This window comes from Piliocolobus tephrosceles, chromosome 10 (assembly GCF_002776525.5).
Source record: "Piliocolobus tephrosceles isolate RC106 chromosome 10, ASM277652v3, whole genome shotgun sequence".
NCBI lineage: Eukaryota > Metazoa > Chordata > Mammalia > Primates > Cercopithecidae > Piliocolobus > Piliocolobus tephrosceles.
The window spans coordinates 27,564,716-27,583,743 of NC_045443.1; the positions used below are offsets into that span (position 1 = coordinate 27,564,716).

At 37.7% G+C, this 19,028-nt stretch overlaps 1 protein-coding gene across 2 annotated transcripts in view; it reads left to right on the top strand.

Annotated features, from left to right (window-relative positions):
* Window positions 1-19,028, top strand: part of STK38L (serine/threonine kinase 38 like) — a 79,210-nt gene that overhangs the window by 45,240 nt on the left and 14,942 nt on the right. For both annotated transcript variants that reach the window (XM_023209025.1, XM_023209024.1), the window contains 4 exons: window positions 6,060-6,204; window positions 10,462-10,513; window positions 17,097-17,219; window positions 17,706-17,789. In XM_023209025.1, coding sequence (XP_023064793.1) covers window positions 6,071-6,204; window positions 10,462-10,513; window positions 17,097-17,219; window positions 17,706-17,789 — 393 coding nt within the window. In that variant the 5' untranslated portion in view covers window positions 6,060-6,070. The remainder of the gene's footprint in view (window positions 1-6,059; window positions 6,205-10,461; window positions 10,514-17,096; window positions 17,220-17,705; window positions 17,790-19,028) is intronic.

Consider the following 19,028-nt stretch of genomic DNA (forward strand, 5'->3'; position numbering starts at 1 on the left):
TTTGAACCTTCACCTGACTATGAATTTCTTGCTTTTTAGACTGTGCCTCAGAGAGGAAAGAAGCTGTGGCTGCCCTTTCATTAGGGACTCGGTTTATACAGTGTCCAATCTGAGGACTTAATTGTAGCCTAGGGCATTATGATTGCAACGAGTGAACTGAATTTAGGAGAATTTTTGTACTACAGGGCACTATAGTAGCATTAAGGATACTCCCTCTGAAATACAGTATGTGAAAACTAAGGTGAAATCACCAGTTCAATAATTTGTTTTACAGCCAGGTAAAGCAGTTCTATTTTCTTCCTTTAGAAGTTTGATGGTAAATGGTTGGAGATACCACATCTATTTATAAATGGCCTGAGTGCCAGATTTGTTATCTCCTTTCCCCCAGGCTTGATAAACTAAAGAATGTTGGACTTAACTATTGGTAGTGTCTCCCTTAATGAATAGAGCAGTCTGGAGAAAACACACGTGAACAGGAAATTCAAGGGCACCTTGTGTTGTTTTTATCAGTCCAGGAATTCTAGACTTGCAAATTGTATCCTGTTCTTTTTCTGGCCAAAGAAAGGGCGTTAATAAAACAAAAAGAACAGTGTTAAATCCATTAAAGGAATACATTTGCAATACAATAAGTGCCAGTCATCTAGACCATTCTTTGTAATAATTTGATCACATCTTAGTTTTGTATAATTTAAATTTTTAGAAGTCTGTGTCTGGTAAGAAGGAAATAAATTTTTCTTGTTTTTAAAACTAATCTTTGCAAAGATACTGTATAATCATGAGTAAGGGTGGAATTTTTGTTTTTTCTACAAATGTATTTCTTAAGTAACATTTATTTCTGAAGGCTAATAGAATACCAAGTGATTCTGTATTTCTTAACCCAAATGAAATTATTATATATGAAACACACATATAATTTAAAATCTAGAACATTAGAGTTGAGTTACCATCACTTACAGACTGCCTACTGTGTGCTCAGCACTTTGCCAGGTAGTATGATGCTTTCAATACAAAGATAAATAGATGAGATTTTGCCCTTATTTGGTTTTTAAACAAGGCATACACGTATGTATAACTACAATGGGAAGAACATCGTAATCATGATAAATTATATAGTGTCTAAAAGTAATATTTCATCACTTGACATCCACTTCTGATTTTAGAGTAAAACTCATTACACCTTTTTGTGATGGAAGAAACCACATCTTCTGTTTACCTTCTTTTTTGAAGACCTCAGGTTCATAAATATTTATCTAAAATGACTTCATATGTATTTCTATACTGTTGGGTGTTTTGTTTTTTAGCCTGGGTCTCGCTTTGTTACCCAGGCTGGAGTCCAGTGGCTATGCATAGGCTTCACCATAGTGCACTACAGCCTTGAACTCGTGGGCTCAGATGACCCTCCGGTCTCAGCCTCCTAAGTAGCTGGGGCTACAGACATGTGCCACCATGCCTGGCCCTATTTTTATACTGTTAAATGCAGATAATTTCTGTTGTTTGGAATTGTTTTGAATTCCCTAACACTTCTTTATGTTTCACAAAAATTTCCTCAAAAGTTTTGCTCAATAATGTTCCTCAAAAGTTTTGCTCAGTAATGTTCCTCAAAAGTTTTGTCCACCTCTGGCCCCCCAATTTGGCTTCATTCTGGGAAGGTCTGGTCAGTAGCAGACCATCTCCTACAGCCACTTTCCAGTGGGCATAGGCGCCCTAGGCAAGATAGCCATCAGCCTTGTGTGTTTTAGATTCCACCTTATCCTGATGCTATTAAACATTTAAATTGAATAACAGTTCTCTTTGTTTTGATGCCATGCTCACCAAGCAATCTTCTGAATCTAATTTATTGTGACTCAGTTTCTTACTGTGTAAATCAATAAACTGCCATTCTGTCTTGTATATTTGTCTTTTGTGAACTTTGTTAGGATAAAGTGGCTTCCAGAATTTGATTGCCTTGAGACACTGGCAGCTGAGGGCCAGACCTTGCCACTTGGCAGACTGAGCAGGGCAGCCTGCTCGACAAGGCCCCTTGGCAGTCAGCTCCCTCCAAGGCCACACCCCAAGTTCAACATACATCTTTCTCTCCAACTTCTGCAAGCATAACTGTGAACAGCATAATTCTGTGAGTGATGTGTTATTTCTTTGTGCTTTTTTCAAGAGGCATTATAAAAGGTTTTTTATGTGTTTCACCATTCATTTTTTGAAAGGACTATATAAGGCCTTGGACAACTAGAGTTGGGTTTTGACCTTTTGTAAAGGCAAACTTGTAAAGTGGCAAACCACTTTATAAATTTTTATTAGCTACAGATCTTCTGGACATTTTCTCTGTTCATTAATATCTTTTTGCTAGAACGAATACAAGGCAAGTCAGAAATCATTCTACAATCGTAGGGTGTTGCTCTGTAATGGAACTTTTAAGGCCCCCCCCCCCCCCCCCGCCACAAATATTTGTTGAAAAAGTAACAGGCAGTTGAAGAAAAGTATCCATGAACTTAAATTTTATATGCCTAGGGAACGTTCACTGGAATACTACTACAAATTGTATACCTGTCCTCCTTTTGAGGATTCAGGATCAGGATGCATGTTAGCATATTAAAGAAGCTGGGAAGGCTGGGCAAGGTGGCTCGTGCCTGTAATCCCAGCACTTTGGGAGGCCAAGACAGGCAGATCACTTGAGGTCAGGAGTTTGAGACCAGCCTGGCCAACTTGGTGAAACCCCATATCTACTAAATATACAAACGTTAGCGTGCATCTGTAATCTCAGCTACTCGGAAGGCTGAGGCGGGAGAATCGCTTGAACTCGGGAGGTGGAGGTTGCAGTGAGTGGAGGTCGCACCACTGCATTCCAGCCTGGGCGACAGAGTGAAATTGTCAAAAAAAAAGAAAGGTGCTGGGAAATCTTATAGTAAGAAACTATTTAACTTTGTGTAGTCTAGGTTTCTTAAATTTACTTAAATTCCTCAATTTCCAGTCCATCTCTCTCCCACCCCAAGCCCCAATTAACAAATGTGATTTGATTTCAGAGATGTTTTCTGTGCACCATCCCTGTTTCACTTTTCCTTCTTTGACCTTTCTTTTTCTTTTTTTTTTTTTTTCAGTTAGAAACAGGGTCTTGCTCCATCACCCAGGCTGCAGTGCAGTGGTGCAATCACAGCTCATTGTAACCTTGAACGAGGGTTCAAGCAGTCTTCCTGTCTCATCCTCCAGAGTAGCTGAGACTACAGGTGTGCACCACCATACGCAGCTAATTAAAAAAAAAAAATGTAGAGAGGAGGAGATCCCGGGCTAGTCTCAGACTCTTGGCCTCAAGTGATTTTGGCCTCACAAAGTGCTGGGATTAGAGGCATGAGCCACTGTGCCTGCCATTCTTTGACCTTTCTGCATTTGATCCTGAAACATAGAACATGAACCCAATGATTCTGAAATTTCCAAAAATGATTTGGCAGCATTGTCTTAGCAATCCAGTAAGAGCAGCTTAATCCTTAAAAATCACTTGGCTGTGATAATTCTTGAGTTTATTTTTCACTATTTATTGTTTTAAAAATAATGCTCATTATTATTAAAGCATTTAGCACAATACAAAGATTAAACTAGGTGCCTAGAATAGTATCTTACATTTGTATAAGCCATTGTGGCTTTCCTGTGTGTTATCTCAGATGGCCATAGACTAGGCCTGTGAACCAAGCAGAGCAAATATTTTAAACCCTGTTTTGGGAAAAGTGACTTGAGTTAAGGGTGCTGTGGTGATTTGAATAAGACCATATGATCATTTAGCAACAAGGCTAGGATTAGATCTTTTAATTTCTGACTTCTACCTTCTGTAATTTCTTTTTCCACAGTTGCTTATTAGCCAATCTTTGTAGAGTACTTTACTATTGGCTAATTCTTTCAACTACTCCTACTGCGCCCCCTCCCTCCCCCCAGTCAATAGGTTGTCTCATTCATTCATTCATGGCTACTCTGAGTCAGATGTAGTAGTGTTGTGGTGTTTTGAAAAATGAATCAGAAAGAGTTCTTACTTGGAGGTGTTCCTGGTTTGGTGGAATTAACTTTTAGGGTTGAATTTTTCTTAGGAGTGATAAGCACCGGTACCTGACTACAAATGTTAGAGAATATGCACCAAAAAAATGAGAGATGTGATATATCTTCCGGTAGAGCATGTTAGAGAAGTCACCACGGTAAGACTTCAGCTCAACTGGGCCATAAGGGATCAGCAGATTCCTGCAGAGACAGTGGTGGATATAAGTGCTTTAGGAATAGGCCATGCAAGAGCTTGGAGGCATGAAGGAGCTGGGTATGTTGGGAAAAGAATGAGTGGTGAGGAAGAGCATCAGATAAGGATCGAAAAGATTAAAAGCAACAGATAAGGATAGCAAGTTAGAGTCCTGACTCCACATCACACTAGCTGTGTGACTGCTCCAAACTTCAGTTCCCTACTTTGCAGGGCTGTTACGAGGATGAAATGCAATCATGCATGGCAAGTGCCTCTATCTAAAATCCTCAGGAGAAAAAAAAAGGGGAAATCAGTGAAGAAAATATCATAAAGTTGCTGAAATATAATCACACTCAGTGAATGTGAGTTGTTCTTATTTATTATGTTTAGCTAATTTGACTTGCAGTAAGGCAATGAGGAGCCATGACTGATTCTAAACAAGTGACACGATCAGCTTCTCGTTTAAAGTAGTCAGCAGAGGAACAAATTTATAATGCCAAAATAATCAATGCAGTTTTAGACATAATGATTCTCAGGCTCAAGCGGTACATTGAGGTATAAACCCCTAACAGGACAACAGTAGAACTGGGGGGTTTGCCATAGCTACTTGTTTGCTTTCAACCTATACTTGACTTGCTTGACATCTCTTGGTTCATTCCATCAACCCTGGAATCTAGTCCACTTCAGGTGTACATCCAGGGCTCTGTCTCTTCATGTAATTAAAGCAAGATGGATATTGGGGCATAGGTGGCAGGTTTGGGGAATACTTTTCAACTAAGAATGCTTTGGGATGGTCACTCTTGGCAAGCTGTGTCTTCTTTGGACTGATCTGTTATGATCTTCATCTAGATAAGCAAAGCCTCTTTAATGTATGAACTGTTCTAGTCTTTTTATCCAGATATGGCCATGGTAGGCAAGTCTCTTAGGGTCAGTGCCCACCTGCCGCAGACACCAGAGTTCAGTCTTCCCCCTGTCAAGTGGCCATTTTGCCACACTCCTTATCTAATAGTCCAGATTATCTTCTTTGAGCCAGTACTTCGATTGTGTGGCCCAGTGATCTCTAAAAGTTGGCACTGGAATGCCTTGAAGGAGACATCCATCGTCCAGTTAAGGCCACAGAGCTTCCCTATTGTTACCTGGCTTCATACATTTCTGTTTCCTTCTTGGTTCCTATAGGCATTTGAGTTTCATTTGAAAATGCAATGGGCTGTACAATCTGGAGAAGTATACTATACCTTGTTATAGCACTTTTTGGAATGACCCAGAATTCAGAATGAAATGGGGCAGCTATGAGCCCCATCCTAAGGGGCCTGTTTCTAAAAGTAGTTTCCCCCTACAATATATGTAAAAATTGCTTTAGGCTGGTGTTTATATGCATATTTGATACAACACTTCATGTTTCATAGAACTCATAAGGCAGAAGCTACTTCTTACTATTTAACTAAACTGCAGTAACTCTTAGGAGACTGACATTTATCAGGGACATAACTATTAGCACTATCTTATAGATTTTATTTAGTAATGAAATGACAAAATAGATGGAACTTTTCTTGTTTTGAATGCTTGTTGAATGTGACCTTTGTATATAAATGTGTCTATATTATATATGAATGCCACCAGTTCTTCTTTGCTGTCATTAACTCCTGGTTTTGCCACCACAATATGAATTTCTCTTGCTTTGGAAATAGTGCTTTTCTTTCTTCCCTAGTTTTGTATTATTTATCATGTGAAATACTTGGCTGTGTTAACTGTTAAGGTAGAATTTTTCTTAGTTGAAATTAAATAGTTCCAGAGTTTATTATAAAAGATAGCTTTTTTTCCCCACTGAATAATTTGTTTTTCTATGTTGTTTCAGTTTCTGTTACTATGGCAATGACGGCAGGGACTACAACAACCTTTCCTATGAGCAACCATACCCGGGAAAGAGTGACTGTAGCCAAGCTCACACTGGAGAATTTTTATAGCAACCTAATTTTACAGCATGAAGAGAGAGAAACCAGGTATAGTAAGGGCTAATCAAAACTTTTTTTTAGTTAAATAAGCTCTTGTGCTGTGAGTGGAATAGAAACTTGTTTTCCATGAATAATATGAATATTATGGATCCCTGCATGCTGTTTTTAAGTTTCCTGTACTGACAGTGCACATAAACATGTGTTTTATTTCCACAGAGTAGTTTCCTGAGGTGCCCCAAGTCTTGTGTATCTATATACCCATATCACATGTCAATTACGTTTTCAACAAACCTTTTCCAAACAGGAAATTATGATATGTTTTTACATTTTCTTTTAAAGGGGTGCCTGGCTGGGTGTGGTGTGGCTCATGCCTATAATGCCAGCACTTTGGGAGGCCGAGGCTGAGGTTAGGAGTTCAAGACCAGCCTGGCCAACATGGTGAAACCCTACTGAAAATACAAAAAATTAGCTGGGTGTGGTGGCAGGTGCCTGTAATTCCAGCTACTCAGGAGGCTGAGGCAGGAGAATTGCTTGAAGGTTGCAGTGAGCCAACGCTGTGGTGAGCAAAGATCGTACCACTGCACTCCAGCCTGGGCAACAGAGTGAGACTCAAAAAGGATGCTTTATGAATGACTGATTTTACTCCAGAACCTTTTACAGTGTTGTGTGCATATCGGTGGGAATAGAAGAATAAAAAAAGAATGACATGTTATTTTGCCTTTAGAAAACTTACAGTAAAGGAGATAACACACATAAATACTACATGAAAGAGTGAAGAATATTAAGATAAGTACAAGGAAGGGAGAATGTGCCTTTGTCTAGGCAACTGGGAAAGCTTTGTAAATAGTGGTGGCATTTAAACAGGGCTCTAAAGGAAGAAAACTATTTATACATGCATAAAAGGAAGGAGACAGAGGCAAAAGAGCAGGAGGGAAGGATATTAGAGACAGAAGAAATCACCAGGTCAGGCAGTGACCAATTTGGCTCAAGCACAGGATGTGCTAGATTTCAACATCCTGGGAGCCTTGGATTCTTTGTTAATGTAGCTCTCTTCATGGTAGTGGAGAACCTTGGATGTTTTTGAGCAGAAGAATCAAATGAAAACAAGTGTTTCTCTGGAAGGGAACTTTAGTTGTGATACAGAGAATAGTTTGGGGTCAGGGTGGGAATTAGAAACAGGAAAGGCTAGTGATGTAGTCCAGGTAAATGGAAAGAAGGCTTGAATTAGAATCGTGACAACAGAGAATTGACAAGAAAAATTGACAAAATGTGGCTACTAGCCAGATATGCAATGTGAGGGAAATAAGTCAATGTTGCCTCTGAAATTTCATGCCTGGGCAAACTGAGAGTGGTACAGTTTAAATGAAATAGAGAGGAAGAGTCTAATTTAATTTCGGACGGATTTAACTGCAGATTAGATACAGGTATGGTGAGAATTAGTGAACTGGAAAATAATTCAGGAAACATAATTCCTAAAATAGGAATATGCGAAACAGAGTTGAGAAACACAGAATCATGAGAAAAGCTGACATATCTCTAAAAGTTTTGAAAGGGAGGAGAGGAACGAGGATGGAGCAGAGGCAAACAAATAAAAAAAAGAGCATCAGCAGAAATTCTAAAAGATTCCATTTAGGCAGAAGGAAAGGGATCACAAATAGAAGATCTAAATGGTAAGTAGGTGGATAAATCTCAACAAAAATTCTATAAAGCAACAGAAATAATAGCGATAATATCTTACACATTAAAAAATAGAATTATAATATTTTCCAACAGCAAAATATAATTCAGGAAAGAAGTAATTAGAATGAGTTTAGTAGAAAGGGCATAGAGATTAGCTTCAGAGTTTGACAAATTATGTTGTAATTTCTAGAGTAACCATAAAATGATAAAAATAGAGTTTGTAATTTCCAGACTAGCAGAAGGAAAAAATTGGACTGAGAAAAAAAAAGTCAGTTCAAAAGAATGCAAGAGAGAAAGAAAAACTGAAATACCAAAAATGGAAAAAATGAAATCCCAAAATAAAAAGCACAAGATAAGTTAGAAATAAATATAAATATATCAATAATTAAATGAATGATAAGGTAATTAAAGTCTCTGGAAGTGATCATATCATCCTGGGAGAGTGAATAAAGTAGAAGAGAACCAAGGAAGAAAAAGCAGGCACTTAAAAAAATTCCTCAGAATTTCAAAGGTTCATTGTCTTTACTTGCTGCAGTGTTAAAGTAATTCAGTTCGCTATTTCCAAATAAAGGAAAGTAACAATAAAATTATCTGCGTTATTAAAAAAAAAAGTTGTCTCAGCTTGGTGCCAGTGGAAGTCAAACAATCAGCTCATATTTTCTAAAAGCTTATACTTTGAGAAAATATGTGTTGTATTTTTAAGGCTTAACTAATTGGAGAAATGCATAAGCCCAATAAATTTCTAATCAGAGCAAAGCGTAAGAGCATTTTAGGTGGAAAACTATTTTTAAAAAAGGTACAACAGAAATCATGGATCTTCCTGTTTAGATATGGTAGAAATGGATAAAAGTTACTGTATCTCTTCCAGAATGAGGAATGATTTCATGAAGTGTTAGTCTTGGCAATAACTGAGGAAAGGGACAGTGGAAATTCAGCAGAAGAATAATAAAGTTGCTTATATGTTGATAGCTCCTCCCAGAATAATGGTCCTCTTACTCTCCGGATTCTTTCTGCAGAGGAGAAAACTGAAAATCATTCAACAAGCAGCACTGAAGTGCCTAGGGGTAGATGATGGCAGCACAGACGCTGATGTTAGGAGATTATTCTCGTCTAAGGGTTGGGGCCTAGGGGAAATAATGCATAAACAAAAGATACAAATCAGTGTAATAAGCACCAAGGTAGGTGCCTATGACAAGCACTGAGGAAACGTGATGGAGGATATGCTCTTAGGCCTCATCCTCTCCAGTGGGGTGCTGATGTATCAACAGGCTTTAAATGTTACAGATCTTCTATAAGAAGGAAAAATAAGTGATCTTAATGATGGTTTAGGAAGAAACTTACCTTTGGACATGTAGCCATGAATAACAAATATCAAAAAAGTTGTGAGAGGGTTTCAGTCCTTAACCCTTATACCCATTCAGTTAAATCCTGAAAAGTTACTGTTATTCTGACACACTCCAAAACTAATTAGGAGGAGTTCTACTAGGTTTATATTTAGGGAAAAGCAATACAATAGAAATAAAATACTAATATTCACTTGGAAATGAGTTGCAAAATGTGTTCCACAACCATTTCTGTAGTTTTAGTTACTTCATCCATACTGCCCTTACCTCAAATGCTTAGCTTAACTAACTTCAAGGGTGCTGTTTAAAAAAAAATGAGTAACTGAACCTGGCTGTACCTAGAAAAGCAAATGTTCTGGTAGCTAGTGGGTTTTTTTTTTTTTTTAATATTTATTTATTTATTTATTTTGAGACAAGAGTCTCGCTCTGTCGACCAGAGCAGTGTGCAGGAGTTTAGTGGCACGATCTCGGCTCACTGCAACCTCTGCCTCCCGGGTTCAGGCAATTCTTCTGTCTCAGCCTCCCAAGTAGCTGGGATTACAGGCGCCTACCACCACGCCTGGCTAATTTTTTTTGTAGTTTTAGTAGACACAGGGTTTCACAGTGTTAGCCAGGATGGTCTCTATCTCCTGACCTCATGATCCACCACCTTGGCCTCCCAAAGTGCTGGGATTACAGGTGTGAGCCACCGTGCCTGGCCGCTAGTGGGTTTTTACAGATACACATGTATGACTTCCCAATTTTCAAATAATTTTAATACAATAAAATAAATGCAATTGCATTGAACATTTTTCCTTGATAAATTAAGGAAAACTGAGCTTAGAGTTTAAGTGAGAGACTTAGCCAAGCTCATTTAGCTAGTAAGTGTTAGAACCAGGGATATCTACCTTAAAATTTTATACTTTTAGTCATTATAGCCATCTTTTTGTATTTCTAATATAAGCATTGAGAAGTATTAATGATATTCATGGATTGAACATTAAATAGCAGAGTTTTCCATATTAGAACATCAGTCATTGCCAACATTTCATTTAGGCAGGAGAGTGAAGTAAGCTTTAGAAGTAAATTATTCATTTGGCCATATGAGAAAGCAAAATCTGGGTTTGTTTTTTGAGAAGGAAAACTATTCTTAGTGATTATCTTGATCCAACTTGAAAGACTTTTTTTTTTTTTAAGGCTAGCAAGCTGAAGTGGTTAACTTGAATAAATAAAGGTATATTTCTTAAGTGGGAATAGTTAGGAATGTGTTTAAAATTTAAATTATTTTTTTTCCTTTGAAAAGGCAGAAGAAACTAGAAGTGGCCATGGAAGAAGAAGGATTAGCAGATGAAGAGGTAATGTCATTACCTATAGTTACTGTACAAAAGCACCCCCAGTGACTTTTCATTCATTTGACATCAGCTATTTTATAACTTAAATAATGTGCATTTTATCATTTGAATATGGGCTTCTTACTTTGTTGCTGTCATGGATATCTTTTATTGATATCTTTAGAAAGAGGCAGGTTTTCTTTTTTTTTTCTTTTTAATTCCAAGAACACATATTCAGAGAACATTGCCTACTGTATTTTAGGTGTGTGGAACAAGAAAGGCAGACTACAGGAGGAATTAACCAATTGCCAATTCTTCTAAAAATTTTTTCTAAATATTCTTTTAAAGCTATCTATTTCTCTAGTTCAGTGCTATTACCCTAGTTTAAACTACTATATATTTTAACCTGAAAAATAACTGTCCCCAACTGGTCTCCCCATTTCCCACCCCCAGTTTTTCTGTGTACTGCAGCTAGAGTAATCGGTCTAAAAATAGATTTGATCACATCACTGTTTTGCTTAATAATCCTTCACTGGCTCCCTTATCTCGGGATATGGGCAGGCTCTTTAACATTGGTATACACCACCCTTCACGAGTTGGCCTCTGCTTCTCTCTCTCTAGCCTCACTTCATGTCACCCACCCCCCATGCTGACAAGTATGAATTTCTTTGATGTCCCCTGTCTTGCCTGTGGACCTTTTCACATGGTCTTTCTGCTGCTTAGAACTCTTCCTTACTCCTACCCAACTCCCATTATTCTTAAGAATCTTTAGTAGCTGGGCATGGTGGTGCATGCCTGTAGTCCTGGCTACTTGGTAGGGTAGAGGTGGGAGGATCACCAGAGCCTGGGAGTTTTGAGGTTGCCATGAGCTATGATACATCATTTTACTCCAGCCTGGGCAAAGAAGCAGCTTTAGGCCTCACTTCAGGCATCACTTCCACTGGGAAATCTTCCTTAACCTCTCAAGGTACCTTCTGTATTCTACTGTTCCTATCCCCATGGGAGCCTTAAAATACAGTCTTCCCAAAGAGTAGACACTGTAACGTCTTGTTGAGCATTACATCTCCACAGCTGTCTGGGAGAGCTAAAACAAATATTTGGTGAATAAACGAATAATGGCTTTTGCCCTCAAGGAGTTTTACAGTAGGAGAGGGAGAGTGGGTGTGTGTGTGTAAAAATACGTACGCATGATAGAATGTGGTGAACTTTGGAAATATAGAGAAGATTTTTCCTCTAATTCAGAGGATCAGAAAAGGTTTCATAGAAGAAGTAACAATTGATTTGAATTGTAAAGAATGGGTAGAATTTACATTAGAGGTAAGAGGTGTATACAAAATAATACATATACAGAATAATGAGTTTACATTTGAGCTATAAAGGGTGCAACAAAAGGAAATAGCGAAGTAATTTCCTTTTATTTTTTAATTAATTAATTTTATTTTATTTTATTAATTTAATTTATTTATTTAATTATTTATATTAATTTCCTTTTATTCCTTTTCCTTTTCCGAAGTTGATAGCACACCATGGAAAGCTAGGTTTAGAATAGTTTACTAAAAAAGGTATGCTTTAGTACTAGGCAATAGAGAGTCACAACCTAGATTGATTAGTTTAACATGCTGAGTGCAGTGGCATACACCTGTAATCCCAGCACTTTGGGAGGCCACGATAGGAGGATCACTTGAGCCCAGGAGTTCAAGATCAGCCTGGGAAATATAGTAAGACCTGTTCTTTACAAAAAATTTTAAATATTGGCCGGGCGCGGTGGCTCAAGCCTGTAATCCCAGCACTTTGGGAGGCTGAGACAGGTGGATCACGAGGTCAGGAGATCGAGACCATGCTGGCTGACACGGTGAAACCCCTTCTCTACTAAAAAATACAAAAAAAACTAGCCGGGCGAGGTGGCGGGCGCCTGTAGTCCCAGCTACTCGGGAGGCTGAGGCAGGAGAATGGCGTGAACCCGGGAGGCGGAGCTTGCAGTGAGCCGAGATCGCGCCACTGCACTCCAGCCCGGGCGACAGAGCAAAAAAATTAAATTTTTTTAATTAAAAAAAATTTTTTTTAATTAAGCATGGTGTCCTATGTATGTAGTCCCAGCTACTCAGGAGGCTCAGATGGGAGGATCACTTGAGCTTAGAACTTAGAAGGTGGAGGCTGCGGTGAGCTGAGATCATGCCATTGCACTCCAGCCTGGTTGACAGAATGGGAGACTGTCTCAAAAAAAAAAAAAAAAACAAAAAAACAAAAAAAAGTTTCTGTATTTAAAGAGTAGACCATCATTTCAAATGAGTAATTGAAATCAAATCAGTATCTAATCTTCCCTGTACCTTTCCTAGGACTGTACCTGTTCCTTATAGTTGCAATGTTTAAATCAAATACAGTGTTTTATGATTTATACTAAAGGTGGTAACTTTGCTAATCAGTTGACTCAATCTAGAAAACTCAAATGTTTTTACATTTAAAATTATCTATTATTATTTACATAACATTAATATTTTAAAAGCTCATTTATGTCCTTTAAATTTTAGTGAGAAAGGTAGTGACTTAAATCTGTATTCCAATCTATAGAGAAAAAATAAGACAGCATATTTTTCCTCATTTTAAAATTAGAATTATAAATTTCTTATAATTAATAACCATATAATTGCATTTATATATTATACATCATTATATTGATACAGAAATCTTAAATATCAGATCTTAATTTGAAGTGTAGGGAAGAGACCGCTAAAACAGATGCCCAAGCATTAAGCAGGCGACAGAAGTGAGACAAGCTGGCCAGGTTAGTTTCATAGTGGCATCTAGGGTTATATATTCTTTTGATCCAGATATACTTTGTTTCCATATTCAACTTATATGATTTTTTTGCTTCCACAAAGAAATATATTAATATTTTTCCTTTTTAAAAAATATTTATTATTTTCTTAAATATTGATCCTCACAGTTTATCTGTTGGCAAAGACATGCCACTTTTCACGTTGCTGTAATAAGAGTCCCAGCCCACTTGGACATGTCTCCTGGGGACTGGCATCAGTGGTGGGGACTGACAAATTAGGGAACCAGGGCTCATCTAAAGGGGATTGCTACCATTGGCTCCTGTGGCCAAGGCCCTGTTTTTCCAGAGAAGCTGTTAATCTGGATTTTTTTGCGGAATAACCAATCACCTGTTTTTGAAAAACAACTTGCAGTCCAAAGCAAATATATCTGTAGGCTGAATATAGTTTGTCGCTTCCTGTCTGCAACTTCTGGTCTGCATCAGCGAGTGGTAACTACATTTACAGCTATTTTCTCTAATTTTTCTGGATAACTTGTAGAAAATAGGAGATGATTTTCCATAAAAAGTCAGTGGCCCATAATTCCAGTTTATAAAACTTCTAATGTTTTTCTGTAAAAATGTTTTTAATTCCACAAGTGCTTATTAGGCCCCATGCTAGAGCCTGGATTATATCAAATTCTATAAAATAGACAAGCTCTCTCAACCTTAATATAAAGTATGTTACAGCATCTTTATATGGGGTGGGCTTGATAAAAAATAAAATTGTTTCATAAAAATAAAATCGATGGGCCGGGCGCGGTGGCTCAAGCCTGTAATCCCAGCACTTTGGGAGGCCGAGACAGGCGGATCACGAGGTCAGGAGATCGAGACCATCCTGGCTAACACGGTGAAACCCCGTCTCTACTAAAAAATACAAAAAACTAGCCGGGCGAGGTGACGGGCGCCTGTAGTCCCAGCTACTCGGGAGGCTGAGGCAGGAGAAAGGCGTAAAACCTGGGAGGCAGAGCTTGCAGTGAGCTGAGATCCGGCCACTGCACTCCAGCCTGGGCGACAGAGCGAGACTCCGTCTCCAAAAAATAAAAAAATAAAAAAAATAAAATCGATGAAGTTGCTAGCTGAACGCTTTTACATCTGAAAACTTTGTATGCATGTCTGTCTTATACAAATACTGGCCACCCGACAGATCAAGTTTGAGGAGCACCTATATAAAAAGGAAGGGAGAAAGGAAGAAAATTACTTTCTAGTTTCATCTCACTTAAGAAAATCCCATCCAACATGGATTGTTATTTAACAAAAAACTAAATAGGCAAATTCAAGCTATAAAAGAGAGTCATGAAATGTTAAGCTGTCCACAGATTTTTGTTGTCTTCTTTGAAGAGGAAAGGATGTGATTACCACAAGGATACTTTTTGTCTTTCAAGGCTACTTAATTTATGCAGATTGTGAGTAAATATATCAACAGGCTTTTTCACCGATTTTTTTTTTTTTTTTTTTTTAACATGAATTTGCTTCAGCTACCTCTGGACTGCAACACTGATTCTAAGACAAAAATCATGGAATCGATTTTTTAAAAATTATGTAACAATGTTATAGGTGATGCTTATTTTTATAGAATTATGTGTTCCATACACTTGTGACTGTCTTTTTGCTATTAAATGGCTGTGGCCAAAACCACATAAATTGTTTGAATGCTGCATTATACAAACTAGTAGACAATTTATGAAACTGTATAGTGAAGTCATCTTTTCCATTCAGATTAGGCAGGATTTCTGCAACTATATCCAACTGTATTATAATCTATAAAGGGAGAGATTCAAAATATCTTTCAGAATTCTTATACTTACTCATTTATGTAATTAAAAAACCCTCCTCAGCACTTCTTTAAAGGACATGACACTATAGCGCCGCCAAGTGGCCTTTTAAGAATTAGTCTTAAAATTTTAAATCAGATACTTTTTGGAGCTATCTTTTGTTTTACTAGTAATTTATTTTATTATTCAAAAGGTATTTTTGAATACCTATGTGCAAAAAAAGGTATTTGTTATTGCATTTATGTAAAAAGCAGCAAAAAAATAGTCTTCACTATTGTTTTAGGCCGCATTTGTTTTCTTAATTATTATCAATGTAATTTTAGCTCCGTGAAAATGATATTTAAGTAGCTTCCCTTAAAGAAAGCAGGGATTTGCCACTGTTGTTATTTCAGGATATATATATATATACATACACACACACACACACACACACACACACACACACACATATTTTTGACGCGGAGTTTCGCTCTTGTCACCCAGGCTGGAGTGCAACAGTGGGATCTTGGCTCACCGCAACTTCCGCCTCCCAGGTTCAAGCGATTCTCCTGCCTCAGCCTCCTGAGTACAGTTGCATGCCACCACGCCCAGCTGATTTTTGTATTTTAGTAGAGACTGGGGGGGGGTTCACCATGTTGGCCAGGATGGTCTCCATCTCCTGACCTGGTTATCCACCCACCTCGGCCTCCCAAAGTCCTGGGATTACAGGCGTGAGCCACCGTGCCAGGCTTATTGCCTCACTTCTTAATGAAAAAAATTATATTTCATTGTTGCTTGCTTACTTTTTCCATAGTACCATTGTATTTTATGCTCAATATCACATGTGGAAAAAGACATTAAAGACATTAAAAAAAGACATTAGGCAAAGCCTGTTAATTTATGTGCTTGATTTTTATCTTCATTACTGTCATAATTTACTCATTGGTGTGCCTTAGTGTATAACTTCATTTAGCTGTTTGAAGACATTTCTTGATTTTATCTTCTTAGATGAACTTTGTTAGAAGTATCAGAATTCCATTGCATTGATAATACATGTTTACATACATATTTCTAATTAATAGTTCACCTAACCCTTTTAAAAACAGATACACACAGGAGTAGGGAGAGGCTATACCATGAGCTGCATTTAGAAGCAGTGTTTCTAAGCTGTTATTGTCATTTTGACTTGTCTGTGCCTCGGAACTGAACCACTAACAGCTTGACAGGATTCAGTTGAAGATGAACAGGAGTTAAATTTTTTCACGGATACTGTTTCTTTTCCACTTAGTGTTTCCTCTACTAGGAGCTGTGTCAAAAAACAGAATTTTGATTGGTGAGGGGGGAAAAATGAAGTTTAGAATAATAAAATAAATGCCTGTTCGAAATGTAACCTTCAGGTATTTCACAGTGTTGCTTATTAATGGAAGTTATTTTTTGTGGTCTTTGTAGAATCAGTTATAAAATTACTGACTTGGATATTTTAATGACTTCTTCTTGTAATTGTTTTTGCAATTTTATATTTTCAGGAAATTGTATGCCAATTTTCAAGCAGTTTATTAAAATTTGCCCAAGAGTAAATTCTATCACAAGTAAATCTCTTTGGATACACTACCATTATGTTGTTACTTTATTGTCACAAGTCTCAGTAGTTGTGAACGAGCAACCTTGGAAGTTAAGGGATTGAAGCAAAGCAGATTTCCTGACAGAATAAAAATCAGTATCCGAATACTATTAACATTTCCTAACATTTAATTTTTATTGATGGAATTAAGTTACCATATAGATGAAAGAATAAGTTATACATATATAGAGACAAATATGATGGACTAGATTACATATTTAATGGCATCTACTTCAAGAGTAAAGATTTATCAATTGTTAAAAATTTTTTAAAGTTTCCTTAAAATGTTTTAGCCTAATAGTATATTACATGTTAGTGCTATCATTTATTTTTATGTGCATCATCTTTTAATACTAGAAGCTCCTTCAAAACAACCTGATTATAAAATCATCCTTTTAAATTGTCTTTTTTTTTTAATAGAAAAAGTTACGTCGATCACAACACGCTCGGAAAGAAACAGAGTTCTTACGGCTCAAAAGGACCAGACTTGGCTTGGATGACTTTGAGTCTCTGAAAGTTATAGGAAGAGGAGCTTTTGGAGAGGTGTGCTTGTTTTTAAAAGTCACTACTGCTGCAAATATGTATCTTAAGATAATTTAAAATGTGTGTTAAAATATTCCTGGCTGGGTGCAGTGGCTCACACTTGTAATCCCAACACTTTGGGAGGCTGAGGTGGGTGGATCACCTGAGGTCAGGAGTTCGAGACCAGCCTGGTCAGTGAAACCCCGTCTCTACTGAAAATACAAAAATTACCTAGGCGTGGTGGTGGGTGCCTATCATCCCAGCTACTTGGGAGGCTGAGGCAGGAGAATCACTTGAACCCAGGAGGCGGAAGTTGCAGTGAGCTAAGATCCCATCATTGCACTCCATCCTGGGTGACATGAATGAAACTCCGTCTCAAAAAATATATATATATCTTGAAATGCCAACACTGGCAAATTCCTGCCTTCTTTAAGGGAAGCTGCTTTTCATTCCTGAACAAATAGTAGTGACTATTTAACATTTATAATATATGTTTTTATATTTTAGGTGCGGTTGGTCCAGAAGAAAGATACAGGCCATATCTATGCAATGAAGATATTGAGAAAGGCTGATATGCTTGAAAAAGAGCAGGTATGAGTTCTTTAACACATGTAATATAAAGGAGCATCCACTGACGAGGTGTTAAGAGTGTTTGTATTAGAATTTTTAAGAAGCAATTTACACATCTTACTACAAAAGCTACTAACTTTTTGGTAGCCTGTTTTAGTGTTTCTCAATTCTTTTAAGGTCTCTTCCAAGTTTATAATCTATGTATTAGTCTGCTTAGACTTCCATAACAGAACACAACAGGCTGATTAGCTTAAACAACAGAAACTTATTTTCTCACAGTTTTGGAGGCTACAAGTCAAAAATGAAAGTTCGGGCAGGTTTTGGTTTCTGGTGAGGCCTCTCTTCCTGGCTTGCAGATGGCCACCTTTCACTAAGTTTTCACATGGCCTTTCCGTGGTGTGTGCAGGGACACACACTCCTGTGAGAACTCTCTGGTGTCTCTTCTTTTAAGGACACTAATTCCACCCTTATGACCTCATTTAACCTTAATTAATTCCCTAAGGATCCATCTCCAAATACAGGCTCGATGGAGATTAAAGCTTTACTCTATGAATTTTGTAGATGCACGAACATTCAGTCCGTACCTCCTGAAATACCTTCTTTTCTGACTACAGTGAAAATAAAGGACAGTTCTTGGCTCCCAGAATCCCTATCATATATCAGATAATCAAAACTAGTCTCCTGGAAATTTGCTGATTTTACATATCTCTAAAATCTGTAACTTTATAAATATTCTTGGCTCTCTCCATGTTTCCTGTGCCTTAATGCAGTTACAGGGGGTGTCTTCGAGTAAAGGAGGGATAGCTTTTTGAAGATTTAAGGAGGGAAATTGTGAAATGGTCATTTTCAGGTGTGGGAGAGCAGACCTGCTAAAGAAATGCAATTGAAGGCTCATTGAGATTTGCAGTCCTGAATTTAAAGTGAAACCCATTGGCATAGTTGGGTGATTTTTCACCCTAGTTTCAGTTAGGGTAAGAAGGTAATAGGAACTATCTGGAGACAGGGTTATAGGGGATTTTGTTGATGACAGGCTATGATTCTCCAGAGGGAAGAGGTTTGGAAGGCAAGGAAGGTTGAGATGTTGAGTTGGATTAGAGAACTGTAGATAATGATGGGAATAAGGATGCAGGTAAAGATGCATAGGCTCAGAGACAAGGAGGTCAACAGGAATCTAACTTAGCCATAATGGGATTAGTCTTACTAGGATATAATAGGAAGGACAGAAGGAAGCAGTTAGTTCCCGCTGTAGTGTAGATACCA